Source organism: Drosophila sechellia, chromosome 3L (assembly GCF_004382195.2).
Source record: "Drosophila sechellia strain sech25 chromosome 3L, ASM438219v1, whole genome shotgun sequence".
Lineage (NCBI taxonomy): Eukaryota > Metazoa > Arthropoda > Insecta > Diptera > Drosophilidae > Drosophila > Drosophila sechellia.
In genome coordinates, this window is record NC_045951.1 from 16,881,382 (window position 1) to 16,896,911 (window position 15,530).

General features: G+C 43.1%; 3 protein-coding genes across 3 annotated transcripts; 1 reads left to right on the forward strand and 2 right to left on the reverse strand.

Moving 5' to 3' along the window:
- Positions 1 to 8,076: 8,076 nt before the first annotated feature.
- Positions 8,077 to 8,927, reverse strand: LOC6606063 (NADH-quinone oxidoreductase subunit E). The gene has a single exon (XM_002030837.2). It carries the CDS (start codon positions 8,846 to 8,848, stop codon positions 8,123 to 8,125), a length of 726 nt encoding a protein of 241 aa, XP_002030873.1. The 5' UTR covers positions 8,849 to 8,927; the 3' UTR covers positions 8,077 to 8,122.
- A 1,989-nt stretch (positions 8,928 to 10,916) lies between these two features.
- On the forward strand, positions 10,917 to 12,572 carry LOC6606064. Its single transcript, XM_002030838.1, has one exon. The coding sequence runs from the start codon at positions 10,917 to 10,919 to the stop codon at positions 12,570 to 12,572; it is 1,656 nt and encodes a 551-aa protein (XP_002030874.1).
- A 120-nt stretch (positions 12,573 to 12,692) lies between these two features.
- LOC6606065 lies at positions 12,693 to 13,723 on the reverse strand. Its single transcript, XM_002030839.2, has one exon. It carries the CDS (start codon positions 13,556 to 13,558, stop codon positions 12,962 to 12,964), a length of 597 nt encoding a protein of 198 aa, XP_002030875.1. The 5' UTR covers positions 13,559 to 13,723; the 3' UTR covers positions 12,693 to 12,961.
- Between the last annotated feature and the right edge of the window lie 1,807 nt (positions 13,724 to 15,530).

Here is a 15,530-nt window from a genome sequence, read left to right on the forward strand (position 1 = left end):
ACAGAAAGAAACAAGTAAAGCAAAGATCCTTTTTGCGCAAAATGTAATTAATAAAAGTTTAAACAAACTATGTTAGGGTATAAATTCAGTTACAAGAAATTTAAGCTAAACTACAATATTTAGTTAACAGTCTGCGCTTAACAGCCCGCTTTATTGACAACTGCATGACACATGATCTGGGATCTGGCCACACCGACTCTGTCAGCTTGTGTGGTAACACTGCGTTTTGACAGTTGGGAACTTACTGTCGTTTTCTTTCGCAATGTGGCCTGCAAATTAAACAGAAGTGTTTGTAAAAATCGTCATTTGTTACTTATATAAGTACATAAGAAACGCACAAGATCGCATAGATGCTGAGAAAAGAAAGCTTATTTACTTGAACACCATAAAAGCAACTTGGCCTTTTCGGATTGAAAAATACACGCTAAAACCAAGCAAACTTACTTAAAACCAATTTCTATGTGGAATCGCAACATCTGAGTAAGTAGCAATAGCTAAATCTGGTTCGACCCAATATTCATATTCTTTTCTCCTAGTACATACAAACATGTGACATTAATCCACGCACCTTAAATCATCGTATCACACAAGTCTTGCCTGCAGAATTCAAGGAATAAACAAAATCTTTTAGAAATACCCAGAAGTCTGAGAAAGATATTATTAAAACTTTAAAAGAGATCCGTCCTAAATATAGCCTCAGAAATATTGACAAAGACCTACAGTCACATTCATAATGAACTCGGAAGAAAGAGATTTATGTGGTATCCTTGGTTAATTAGCGAAAAAGCACAAACATTATCTTATCAGCTCAAATTAATCATTTCTTTCCAGTGCAAATGGCCCACGACTTTGTTGATACATTGGCAAACAAGAGGGGCATAAAAACAAAATCAAATTGCTTGCAAATAGCTAAATAAAAGGATGGCCCAGGACGAGGCTTCGGCTTATTATTCCCCAAGTTGCCAGCCTGCTCGAAGCCAAACATTTCAGCCAGGATATTGTCGACGAACAAGGAACAAGTTTGCGCTTTGCAAATTAATAACAACAGCGATGAGTTTTCTTGTGTGCCCCGTGTGTCCTTGTTGTTGCTCTTCATCCTGCCAGATAGGACAATGTGTGTATGTGTGTGTGAGCGGTAAGTAGGACTAATGCCTGCAGGTTGACGTACGTGCTGTGGCATTTTTATTAGGCATCTCCTTTTTTACGAGCCCCGCGCCGAAGCCCTTTTAATGTCGAAGGCGGCGCCAGACTCCACTGGATGTAAAAGCTAAGAGGGGGAACGTTTCATGGCCCATAAAAGCAACAGTCCCCCGAAAAACACAGTTCCCGGAATTTTGCACCCTTCCAGCTCGATACCATACCATCGCCATCCTCCGGAAGAGTGAGTGTTACTTTTTGTTTAATTTAATTAGTCACGGCAAAGCCCACACCCCGAATATCATTGTTATTAGTACGGGCATTTTATTGGTCGCATACCGTTGAGGAATAATAACAATTAGGCTTAAATACGGTCTGGCTACTATAAATACCCGTTATCGAGGTGGGTGAGCTCTAAAAAGTACTCAATAATAAATATTTTTTTTTTATAATATATTTTATGTATTTAGCAACTTTAATCTGATAACAAGACAACACATTACTTACAAAATTGTATCTTTATTCCTAATTTACACTTGAGATTGTATTATTTTTTAAAAAGTCCAGCATACCCGAAATGCTACCCTTACAGCTCGTGTTTGTGTGCGGAGAGTGTATAAAAATGTCGCTCAATTAAAGTGTAGACACTTAAAATTCAACACTTAATTTCGTGCGTAACATTAATGCCGAGCACATAATTAAATTATGTTAATTACGCTCAACAAAGTCTATTAACAACACACTGCTAGAACGAGATAGACAGCTGAAATGGCTGACAGAAGGAGACGGACACCGGGGCCAAATCCCTTTTGGGCCAAAAAGGCCAAACATCAAATAACTTTCAATCAATTCCAATTAGGCCAGCTCCCTTTTGGCATAAAAATTGGATCCAGAACGGAACGACAATTTAATTTCAAGTTTAATGGCAAACAGCAGAAGAAATAACCACAAAACCCGGGGTGAGTTGGTGGCTTTCAAACAGTTTGATGTTGTTATCTCGAAAGCAACCCGTTTCAGTCGTTTCGGGCCACCGCAGGAAGGGATATTGTAATAACAGCTGCCCGACACGAAGGACTATCTGATCCTTGGAAATTGCGCAGCCAAGGAGGAGCCGCAGGAGCTGGAGGCAGACCCCCAGGAAAAGTGGCAAGGAAAAGGCCAAGGAAACGGCCACGCAGCAATGCATTTTGCAGTTAGCAACAATGGGCCAGCGGTCAAAGCCACAATAAAAGCGTGGTGTGGCATCGCTGGATGGAAGCGAAACTGAAATGAAAACCACAAAACACGCCAAACCCGGAGTCGTCCGGGAAGCCCAGAAAGCAAAGAGGAACGGAAGCGGGAGAATATCCCACGGACATACAGCTGTCCGTCCGGATGAGTTTGAAGACGTGGCAGTATGCTAGAGTAAACCAAGTTCATTTTCAGTGCAAAAATTTAATCAAGAAATGCAGTGCAAGGCGAGCCAAAGTGTCAGCGGTGGCATTTCCCACTTTCCACCGCCGTATCCCGTATCCTTCCCCTGCAATCTATTGTCCCCTCGGCCCCTGTCCCCTGAAAATGTCCTGGCGTCCAGCCCCTTGCGTGTAATACGAGATTCGTTCAACATTTACAATGATTTTGTGATTCTTCCGACACTTTATGGCCCAAGCCACGCTGACAGGCTCCCCACTAAACTCGAACACCCTCACTCTATATCCTTTTATATCCTTTTATGCTATATACATACACATCTAAATGCATGTGTATGTATACACATCCCACTGCTGGGTGTGTTTGACTATAATAGAGTGAAAGACTTTAAGCAAGCATCGCTATCGTCATCGCCATCGCCATCACATCACCATCTCGGTATTAAGTTGCAAGCGAAAAAGTTCACTTGTAATGCAGACGAGCAACGAAAATGGAAAATTGGAGCGCAGCTGACACTGCTCCCATTTACCCCCTTGATTTTCCGCCCCGGCCCATTTCGAGGGAGAGTGTCAGTCGATATCCTGCGAGCAGCTTGGTCAAGTTCCCACAGGCGGGCCAGGATGAAAAAGCTTGCGCCGCGGAGCGAAAATAAATAAATATTTGGTTAATTCAATTTTTAGCTATGATTGTCCAAACGCAATTCTTGTTGATATTCAATATTCAAGGGTTGCGACTGGGCATCGCGGCTCGAAATAAGAATACAACTCGGCAACCAAATCACCACTGTAGTGAACTTTTATTGAAACGAAATCGGTTCATGTGATATCCTGCAGCAGGATCAAAAAAAAATGCATTATAAATTTGATTAAAATTCTCAAATTTTGTTTGTTACGTAAGAATGTAACGGATGAATTGAAGAGGAAATTCAAAGCTTGTTTCTCACACTTTTACCATTTTAAGTAACATAAACGGGTTATTTGTCTTTTCATATTTCTGACACATTTTACCAACCGAATGAAAATCGTACTGCTGCCTTAAAATTTTTGAAGGCTTTTGCCGACAGCTGCTTTCTGACATTTGCAGAATATTGAATGTGAATTCTGGAAAAACCTTGCAGACTTCAGCTTTAGCTCATATTCATTTTAGCTGAAAAGCTGTTTTAAATAATTACCTTGAATGCGGTCAAGGATATTGAGCATTGCACTATTTAATTATATAATTTTATTCAAATTTACATCTCGATTACAATCAGTGTCAGTTTTCAAATGAAATTTCATTATGCCAGTGGAGCTAAAAATTATTCAAGAGATTGACACGTATTAGTCTATTTCCAATTCAATAAATACAAAACATTTCTATTACGGAATTTAAAACCAATCGATTAACTTGGAAACACAAATCTGAAATAAATAAATGCCTGCTAAATTTGATGTTTTAATTAAATTGCGGCGTGGTATAAAGATAAACTTTAATAACATTTTTTGGCTGGTATTAGCAACTTTTCTAACCGAGCCACTTATGAAAAATAAAGTTAAAAGTAATATATTTTATGGGGGGAAACAAGTCAAGAATTTACATCAGGAAACTTGCGTTATGAAGTGGGGAAGCTGAGCATGGAAAACGTATTTCGTAACAAATATTTGCCAAGCATCTTTTGACAAATTATGACTTGGCTCCTCCTGCCCCTTCGCCCCAATCTCGTTCTTCTCGTCCTACTGCTGCTGCTCCTGCTTCTGTTCTCGTTCCGGTTGCTCTTTGTTTTTTTGCCAGAAAACTATGGCTCAAAGTTGCCATGACAGCGTTGCCACATTATACAACAAGTGCTCGAAATAATAAAGTTAACAGCACTTTAATAGTTACCGCCCGCCACACCCACGCCGCCCATACGGTGGGCGCAGCGAATCAGGGGGCGTGGGAGTGGGAAACGGCAACCGAACGAGGCAACTTCAGCAGCGGCAACATGTTGCCGGGCAACGGGCATAAATGAGGAACTTATCCTATCGAGCAGCACAACTTGAGCATTAAAATTGCTTTTATATGCGAGAGTCTGTGCCGTGGATGAGCGGGGAAAATAGCCTGAAATATTCCTGGCATGCTCAGATATACAACCATTATGGGCGGGACGGCAGATAAATTTTCCACTTTGATTTCTCTGCTTAATAAAAATCAAATTTAAATGCGGCTGACAACGCACCAAGAAGTCGTCAATTCATCGCAGTACCATGTGTGGAGGCTACACGGAGAAAAACAACTTAAATCTATGAAAAAAATGTAAGCAAATAAATATATGTGTCGAAAAATAAAGTACACTTTAAAGATTCCATGCTGCAACTTCTCAATCTTAGCCACTTTCTTACATAACTAGACCTAGTTAAGAAACCTTGAGAAAAGTATACAAATTTGTAAACATATATCTGCTACTGAAATTCTGTGTCGTAAAATGTAGAATAAATATTTAAATAAAATCAGCCTAGAAATGTTCATAGTCATTGTTTTTAACTTGTAGGAAAAAATGTGTATACCATTCCGTCATATTTTCTATACTTTTTAAACATCGAAAGCCATTGCTTTGTAATCCACAAAAGCTAGACACAAGTTTTCGGATGTTTTGGTCCTTGTGTAGGAAATGGGCTTGGGGCCAGTAGTGGAGGCATTTATGGCCAGCTGATGACATGGCTTCCAGCGATCCTGATGCTCCTGCTTCTGGAATGTAATAAAGTTTGAAGCTTTCTTCGGTTCCCGACTCTTTGGACTTTATGGCTGGCACATAAAAGGAAATCAAAGCCACCAAGGGGAAGCCATCCCCAGCTGACCGAGTCAAAGAGTCAGTCGTCCCGCCAAATGGCTTTGGCCCGGGAGTCAGAGCTCTATGGAAACTTGAAGCTGAGGCCGTAGCTGGAGCTGAAGCTGAAGCTCAGCTAATAAGGTCTGCGGGCCTGCAGGGCGTATGCTTAATATTTTGAGCCAGTTGGCGCTTATATAAATGCCGTTGCCCAGAGCACCAAAGCGGAAAGTTCTGCATAAATTCAATTAACTAAAAACATGCAAATGAAAACTTTTTTCGAGGGCGACAAAGCCGCGGGGCGAAAGCAGAGAAATGCTAAAATGCAACTCATTCAGATGCACAGAAGTGGCAATTGGAAGTGGCCACCAGGCGCATCCTCTATCCTCCAGTCCCTCCATTCCCTCCCCACCCCCGATGCTTTCTAATTATTTCGCGCTGGCTTTGGAATATCCTTTTTGCTCCGCACTCAGTCAACTATGCGTGTATATCAGCAGTAGGAAATGCAATAATGTAACGAGTAATTGTGCAAAAAAAAAAAATAGGAAAAGCAATAAAGAACGCGCAGTTACGCAAAGCGTAGTGGGCGGTCAAAGGCCATGGAATCTGGCGAGGATAACGGCAAGGACACCACTGCCAGCAGTTATGAGTGCGGTAAGCGGTCCGGGGCAACAAAAGTTGTCAACGACAGCAACGGAACGGCACGGCAACGGCAACAGCAACTAAAACAAAGCCCCAACCCCTGGGCGCTGGAGCGGATCGAGCAGATGGAGCGGTTGGAGCGCATGGGGGACGTGGACGTGCAACGTGGCCGCACAAAGTTCGAGCGCAGCTCACGCGCCCCAGCCACGTGATTCCGCTCCTCGGGCTCCTGTTGCTACAGGACTCGCCTCGTGCCCCGGCCCAGAAAGCATATTAATTTCCCAAAGGTGCCGTTTTTGCTGGCGAAAATCACGCAAAATTCGACCCGGCTTTCACGAGTGGGTGGTGGCAGTGTGAGTGTCGGGGGACAACTTAACGGAAGGCTGGATGAGTGGAGCCTTTGTCGAACAGAACATTACACACCCTAGGCTGCAATTAGAAATACAAAGTAGTCCGTCCATTCAATGCTACACAGATCGTACACAAAATATTAAGTAGGTATGATTGTAATTCATTTAGGAAAGGTCTCGCTCCGTTTACGTGACATAAAGCAGTAATTAAAACGCAAGTCAAATGGAATTTTCACTTTTAAGCTGGCTTGAAATTGATTTTGAGACTTTGGAAAACTGTTGAATTATCGCAAGCTACTAGAAATAAATTATTTTATTTAAAGAAACTCGTAAATGCATCATATTAGTTGAAGAACTTACCAATGAGTTGATAAAAATATATGTAAAAAATTATGTAAGCATGTTCTAAATTCAAAAAAGCCGTAACATGATATATTTTATGGTTATACAATATTCCTTATTAAATATTCGATTCGGGATAAATTTCTTTACGCTTTAAGGCTCAAAAATGTAAATTAAATTTCTTATGACCAAAATAATTGCAATTATTAAAATGCAGTGATAGCATTGTTCATTTCAAAGAAAATCGATTAATGTTTTTGATTTCACACGGCAATAACAATCGATGTAACCCACAAAACAATGGCAAAAAGCCAGCGAAAGTCATGGGACCCTGTGAGATGATTATATCACCGACGCGAAATAAAATTAAAACGCACGCACACAAATTAAAAACTTTCAATAGCAACAATTTTCATTTAAAAATTCAACACCATGCGCTGGGACAGGCGGTTAGGGGATTGGGGAATGGTGGCGGGGGCTTGGGGAAATGCTCTCGGAAAATGGCGAAAATGTGGGTGAGCTAGCCTGCCATTCCGGCTAGCAACCGCTTGTTGATGGCCATTGAAGAGGGGCGACAAACAGATTTATGAAAACTGAAAAATATCCATTGTAATTTGACTGCGCGAGTGCCAAAGGACCTGCTCCTCCAGCGATGGTAAGCTGCTGCGGAGCTGGCAACAATTAAAACTATTTTGGCCAAAACAATATCGGGTTGTTGCCATCGCCGCCAGCTTTCACAGTTGCCAGTTGTTTGCTGCTCGTTGCGCGGGTTGTTCGCTGCTGGCAACATTTTATTAGAATGCAGGCCGGGTCCGGGTCAAACCGCAAGGGGGGGTCGGTGTCAGGGGGCGCTGGCCACCGGGAGTGGCAAGTGGGAGCGGCCAGCGGGTGGTGGGCGAGGGGCGAAGGCGAAAGGCGAAAGGACAAGACCGAAGCTGATTGCTTGCTGCAATGGCTGACAGGACATGGGGCTTGGCAATGCCCTATACCAGCACGGTTAATCGCATAAAAGGATGTCTCTTGCTTAAAAAATCAGATTCTAGGAATAACTTTACAATTTTAAGCTGTCAAAAATACTATAATAAATAATAAAAAATACTATACTGATAATGTGATTCAAAGAATTGATTTAACTGCTATTTAAAGTGGGAAAGGGCATGTGACATCGGTGCCAACTCCATGTACCATACCCCATATCTTGTGTTGTTCCGTTGTTTTGTCATTGTTGCTGTCTGTTTATTGTGCCAGCGCTGCAGAACTCGAAAGCATGTCTTTTGGCCAAGGATAAAGTGCAGCGGCAGCGAAAGGAGGCGACTGCAAGCTCAGGACGCGAGAATGCGACTGGGCAGGAGCTTAGCAAAACAACAGCAGCTGGCCCGCGACCCCTGACCCCAGATGCCTGGGCGAATTGCATTCCCGAAGGCGGGCGGAATTTATTGCTTTAAGACTTAATCAATGGCTACTGACACTTCTTTTTCTTTGGATCTGGTAGTTTCTGCATCATGAAGCCGGGCGGCGGTGGCGGGATCTTCAGGGTAGTGAGTCCACCCTTGGGCTCACTGGCGAACCTACCGTTGCGCGGACCAGCGGGCGGCAACTTGTCATTGCGGAGATCAGCCAGGATGTTGGCCAGACTCTTCTCGTCCAGGTCCTCGTACATGTCATCGTTGACCGCCAGAACGGGGGCATTCACACAGGCGCCCATGCAGTAATCCTCCTTGAGCGTGAACTGCATGTCCGGCGTGGTCTGGCCGTGCTCCAGATTCAGCGTTTTCTTGCACGCCTCGAAGATTTCGTCGCCCCCACGCAATTTGCAGGGCGTCGAGGTGCACACACTGACCACATATTTCCCGCGTGGCTTCATGAAGAACATGGTGTAGAACTGCGCCGCCTCGAAGGCCTCCATCGGATCTATCTTGATGTTCTCGGCCACGGCCTGAACGGCGCTGATCGAAAGCCATCCCTGCTGCCGCTGGGCAATATCCAGCAGTGGCAGGAGTGCTCCCTTCCACTCCGCCTGCGGATACCAGGCGAGCAGGGCCTTCACCCTCCGCTGGTTATCCTTGGAGAACTCGAACTTCAGCGTTTTGCGTATTTCAGTGGCATTCACCGGGGCTCCCAAACGGAGAATGGATGCCAGGTGGATGGAGCGGATGTTGCGGATGGGCTGAAGCAAGCGCAGCATACCGGTATCAATGTATACGTACTTAACCCTGTGTATATGAGATTCACCTAACGTTGAATATTGAAATTCCTATCGCATTGACATCCATCTCTCGGAATACATAAAGCACATACGTTATCAAAGCCGCCATCGAGTGGGAATATTCGCAATATATCGAGTATCAAATAAATAATATCGATGTCAATTGAATGCTTGCATAATGAAAACAAATATGTTTAATGTCGTACAACATCGAATTAATTATATTTAAATGGTAAACGAGAAATGGAAAGCAAATAAGTGTATAATTTTAGAGATAAATAATACAAATTAAATTAAAACTAATTCCTATTACGAATTGTAGATTGAATAACACAGGCATTTAAATTAGAAATAATCTAGTGAATAATGTTGCACAGTGAAAAGTCACAATAAAGTACGTTTTATAACATCTAAAAGTGATTTGCTTAAATAAATGCTATAAGCTTTTGCTATCACCCCACAAACCCAGCTCGTAATATCCTTCTCAGTTTTTTATGCAATATTTCTCTATTTAACTACGCTGCAAATCAGTGTGTTGTGGCCAAATTGCAATCAAATTGAGTTGGCCAGCTGCTCGTCATGACAACGTGGAGGTGGTGAATCCGCAAAGCGAGGTCACAGCATGCCAATCAAGTCTCCCTGCCGCAAATTGTTCAAATTGCATGCCGCTCTTAATTGTCAATATCAGAGCTGCAGGTCAAATTCACCAGGTTCAGGGGTTGTGTCAAACTCCATGGGTTCAAATCCATTTCCCCGAGCATTTCACACTTCACACTTCACTTACGAACAATAGTAATGATACCAGAAACTCGCTTATCAACACCTGTCCCCCGGCTCATTTATGGCGTTTTTATTACGCTTTATTAATGTGCATCTGTGTAGGCCCAGAAGATTAGATCGTAAAACGCAGACATTATGCTCGCACAGTATCCGATCAAAATCCATAATAAACAATTAGGATAATGGCTATTCAAAGTGACAACGACTGCAGATAGCATAACGCTAATGTTGCAGGCACATGTAATGGGAAACATCAAAGAACTGGAGCACATGTTGCCCCAAAAGGCGAGCCGAATTATTGTGGCAAGCTCCTGTCAACACTCATGAAAATGAGTATAGCCTTATAGAGGGTATTATAACAGCTGATGTAAAGTAGACCTATGTAATCAGCACTGGAGGACATATATGGATTAATATACTATATATTACACACTAAAAATGTTATATCTATTCTATATCTATTTGATTAAAGTTTTAAAATAATGTTTTTAGCTGCTAGTGTGTAAACCGATTACTATTTGTGACTCTTCCCAAGTCGATGAGTGGTTTTAAGAGGTCTTTGACCCACAAGAGTACCTATAAATCTGCATGTGAGTGTGCATGTTGGGCCAGCAAAAGTTTGGCAGTCCCAAAAAGCGGCAACAAAATGAGAACTGCAATTGGCCACCAAGTACTTTCCAAAGTCTTTTGCATGGCAGTTCACATAATTCGTGTTGTGATAGTCTCGGCCTCGTTTTTCCCCGGTTTTCGGTTTTCGGTTCTTGGTTCTTGGTGGGCAGAGCATTTTTCGGTTTTTGTGCCCAAAACATAATTAAGTGCTTTGCAAGTTGTTTCGGCTGTTTGGGGGGCATTTGTCATAACGTGGATGGGGGAGAAAAGTCCGGAAAGCCCAGAGAAGCAGAGCCCGTTGATAATGTACTAAGTAGTAATAAATTTTACTTTTATGCGAGAACCACAAGCAAAGAAACTCTGGGGAGAAGCGAAAACAAACCAGAACAGAAACCAGAATTCAGAAATCAAGAGTCGGCGAAAAGTGAAACGGGCCCTGTTCCCCTTGTGACCCCATCGACAACAGCTCAACAAGTTGGCCAAGTTAGCGAGTTGGAAACTCCCGACCATCCGAGCTGATGAAGTGGCAGTGGCCATGAGCCGGACTTCAGTTGTAGTTGGCCAGCGTTGGAGTGGAAGCTGAAATTAAATCAAACATCAAACTCAATCGCAAAGCCAAGAAGGGAAAAGGACTTCTCCGCCGGCAAAATGAATCGAAATGGGGCAGGGACGAAGTGCCAAAAGTGTTAGCAACTTTGCCATATTTCTGTTGATTTTGTTCGCACAAAACTGTGGCCAGGCACGCAGCCACGGGCGTGATGGATTAGCAAAGTTGGAGTTTAGCGGCCGGGCTACCCCTGTTTTTAATTTTGCAAAAATATACCAAACTTTGTGTGCGCAACTGCTGCCGGCCACGTCTCGCCGGGAGGTCAAAGGGCGTGAACTGGTGCGGGGGAAGCCCATATTCCATGTTTTCGATCAACTGCAGCAGGACTTCGAGGCGAAATGGCGGCGCACAACTACAGTGAAACCATTTAGCATTCTTCAGCACTTGGATTGGGAGCAGGAGCAGGAGGCTCACCGACTTAAAAAACACTCAAACGCTAGTTTTGATATCCTGGAAGAATTGTACAAGGATCAAAAGGCTTATGAACGAAAGACCACCACCACAAAGCCTTTTCATGTGCTGCAAAAACTTGAAAAGGACCTGATCAAGGCGGATAAGCAGACCACCACCGTTAAGCCTTTTCATATTTTGGGTACCCTTGTGGGGGATTTAATAAAAAAGGATCTGAAAGACGGCTATCTGGCTGAGAAACCGATAAAATCTACGGAACCTCTAGCTGAACACAAAGCCGAGTTGAAGCCGCAATCCCGGGCAAAAGAAAGTCAAAAGCGGAGACGGAAACGCATTCGCCGCAGAAGAAAACGAATTCGCCGCCGCCGGAAAAGGACTCGCCGTCGTCGCCGAAGGAGGAGGAAGAAGAAGCGAAATAAGCGCAAGAAGAAGAAGTACAAGGGCGGTAAGAAGAAGAAGAAGGGAAAGCGGAAGCGGAAGAAGCAGCAAAAGCCGGAAGACCACGAGCAGCACTCGATTTTCCAGCCCGCTCAACTGATCTTCGCCAATCCCACCAAGCAACCGTATTACCATCACCATCCGCACGGATATCCATATCCTCCGGCAAACCAGATGCAGGTTCAGACTATACCCACAGCATTATTGTCCGCCTTGACTACCAAGAAACCACATACGGTGACCACCACCCATCGTCCCTTCAGCAAGATCAAGTATCTCCTCAGACACAACAGCATCTTCAAAAAGAAGAAAAAGGAGTACCTCAGCCACGTCGGCCAGGTGCTGTATCCGTTTGTTAAGTTCGTGGCCTTCTTCACAGTCCTCAACCCCTTCACCCTGGGCGTTTTCCTTTTCACACTGATCTCCCCCGCCGTCTTTGGATTCCTGGGCTTTGTAGCTCTCAGTGTGCTGGTCAAGCCCTTCCTTCATCTGGTGTTTGGGGTCAAGCGAAATGTGAACGCCTTCGATCGCAAGAGGTGGCTGGCCCACAAACAGGAGGAGAAGCTTAAGCTGGCCCTACGTCCGGTGACTATTCACAAGCACTTCTACCAGCAGGGTCCGGTCCGCTCTGCTCCGCCGGTGAAGCTTCGTCCAGTGGGTCACTGGCGAAGAGAAGGAGATAGTCCTGAGACACAGATGCCTCGACCATCTCAGCGCCCACAACCAATGCGAGCTGCAGCCGCACCACCACCTCCCAGGCACCCACCACCCATGAATCGTTATAATCCTTTGCTACCTGAACAGCACAAGGCTCTTCGCTATGATCATTTGGACCAGCCTGGAATCTTCCTCCGATAGCAACACGGATTTATGTTCGAACTGTAGATAAATCTTTCGACGTATAGGTAGAATTCTTAGGGGAAACTAATTTAAATATAATATAAGAAGTAACATAGATATAATTTGTATCTTATCAATGGGTAGGCGACTTGTAATTTTTACGTAAAATTTATATTTCTAATTGATGTAGCGGAAAATACACCTAAATGTCAAATCCGACAACCTCCGGAAAAGTAATAGGGGAAAAGGACCTCTCACTCTGGCAACATTGGACCCTCACATGCGTATGGTGCATTCAAATTAACACTTTTGTGAAGTGAGATTAACAAGATCCAAGCCAAAATTGCAGCCGAAACCAATTACAAAGTTTGGCAACAGTTAGCAACGGTTCTATTCCTAAAGCGAATTTAGTCCTTATAGATCATCTTGTAGATGTCCAGCTCTCGCAACTGTTCCAATTTATCGCCGTAACCCAAGCGGAGGAGTTCCTTCTCCTGCTGATCATCCACAGAAAGGACTTCGTGGAGTGGAACGCAAAGTTGCAGATCCGTGCGCTCAAAGAGCCTTCGTGCTCTCCAGCGAAACTGTTCCACTGCCTCGACGCAGTCCTTGTGTCCTTGCAGGAAGTCATCAATATGTGAGTGGTGGTGGATCAGCCGGTCTATAGACGCCAAAAGGTGCATCACAAGAAAACGACAGTAACGCTTACGAACGTAAGAGATGGGCATGTCCAGGTTGTCCTCCTGATTCTTCTCAGCTTCTCTAGTCCAGCACCACAGCGCGAGAAACAGGACAATAGCCACCTTGAGTCCACCGATGTACATTAAAACCGTCAGCGGAATATTCTCCTTCTCCACCGTTTCAAACCAACAGAAGAGATCCAAAATCCCGTAGTCCATGATACTCAACACAATAAGACAGAGCACGGCGATGTTGCCCACCGCCAGATGATGCAGTCGAATCAGCCGGAGAACACTGCTCCAGATTAAAGGAATCTTAGCCATTTGGATTGAATGTAAGGAAGTGTTCAGCCGATTACAAACTTTATAATTTTGAAACCCTACACGAAAAAATACACATTACTTTTACCTCGAGCAAACTAGAACTAGACAGATCTTAAAAATGTAAATGAAAGGAAAAGGCTTTCTTAGTTATTTGAATTTAAAATAGCATTATGATTATTTGGCAACGAATTTGAACTAAGAGTCGTAAGCAAATCAGTATACATTTTTTTGGCCAACTATTCTGTAACTGGTTTCCTTAAAATTTAAATTTTACCCAATAAATTGGTTCAACTTCGTGTCAGATCGCGCAAAGAAATTGTCTTCTGCAAATAACTGTTGGAATTTATAATATAAGTGTTTCAACTATTTAATATATTTTAATGTATTTTTAACCAGGTAAGCTGGCTAATAATCGTGTCATAAATACACTTGGTTTTGTTACGGATTTTTATAATTTTACTTTGCAGCGGTGAACCAATTATTAGTTGACCATTCAAATCATTCAAATTATATCGCAAGTTTGTGCATTCTCAGCACTTACCCAATTGGCATTGGACTCCTGTTTTTTATCTTGTTGCTCTAGCCGACGGTATTGGTATTGGCATTGGCATTGGCACTTTCTTCACACAATACTCAGAGCCAATATCAATTGCGCCTTTGCAATTTGCCAACATTTTGCAGGCCATCATAATGGAATCGCCTTGGGAACGTCATTTTGTTTGGCTGAAAACAAGTCGTTCGTCGGTGGAACTGCACTCCATTGTGAAGACGCTGGAGAAGATTGGAAATTTGTATTGGAGGGAGTTGGAGGGATGAAGAGTCAGGGCTTTAGGAGGGAAAGAACACGCATTCAAATGCAGATAGAAAACCATATTAGAATAACCAAATAAACTCTGGTAGTTGTAACACACAGTATAAAGTTTAAGATTTCGTATTTTAAAGACAAGACATGAAATTTAAGTTACATTTTTTAATATTTAATAATGTTATAAGAGCGGGATTTTAATTTCCTCACAGTGCAACACTCGGAGTGCCAGGCAGCAAATAGAACAAGTAATAATAAATAAAATTGTAGCCAATTCATAAGGATTTTGCATTTTGTCGCTTCAATCAGGCAATTGATGGTCTGCGGGAGGAAGGGATGCAGTGGGGCAGCTGTTTTCCATGGAGTGGTGGGTGCTTCAGGACCACAGGACCTGCGAACGACTGGCAACAACATTCATTCATATTTGCCAAGTGCCGATTGAGGCTGCCTCTGCATTCTGCTGATCTCCTTCAACAACGAGCCACCCCACCCACCTTGCAACACCACCATCTCCATGCCACCCCATCCACTGGCAGCACAATGTGCGTATAAATAACGGATTTCCTGTTATAAAATATTTGTAACGACATTTTCCCGATTTATGTATCCACACATATCCACACAGACGGATTATGCATGCTGGCATCAGTGCTCAAAATACTAGCACTTCTTCTTTAAAAAATGTTTTGAAGTTTATGGCCCAGCATGTGGAAAAATCGAAATATAATGTATCTACTTTATTTGAATAAAATGAATACATAGTGGGTAAAGATTGACTTACCTACAGATTTTTTGAGCCATTGCATTACATTTGCATAAAATATTTTAACAGTATCAAACTTACTTTTATTAAGATTTAGATTGAGACAGTGTTTTGCAACATATTTGCTTAACCGCAAGTATGTTTATTAAAGATTCTTGGAATCTATTTATTTGTCAAATGCTCGCAATTACATCTACTTGTTTGAACATCGCTGTATTCACTGGAATATGTTGCATTGTGCCATTGCCAGTGGATGAGCGGATGTAGTCCCTCGGAGATTCCTACATATATAGTGCCACGATATCTCCGGCCGCCGCTCTCCCCTGCCAATTGCTGCCACTCAGTCATGGCTGACAGTTATGGCTATATGGATATCGATATGGATATGGATATGTGCCGGGTAA

Excerpts from the sequence above, each read along its gene's own strand:
- LOC6606063 (XM_002030837.2), bottom strand. The coding sequence starts at position 8,848 with ATGCTGCGCTTGCTTCAGCCCATCCGCAACATCCGCTCCATCCACCTG.
- LOC6606064 (XM_002030838.1), top strand. The coding sequence starts at position 10,917 with ATGGGGCAGGGACGAAGTGCCAAAAGTGTTAGCAACTTTGCCATATTT.
- LOC6606065 (XM_002030839.2), bottom strand. The coding sequence starts at position 13,558 with ATGGCTAAGATTCCTTTAATCTGGAGCAGTGTTCTCCGGCTGATTCGA.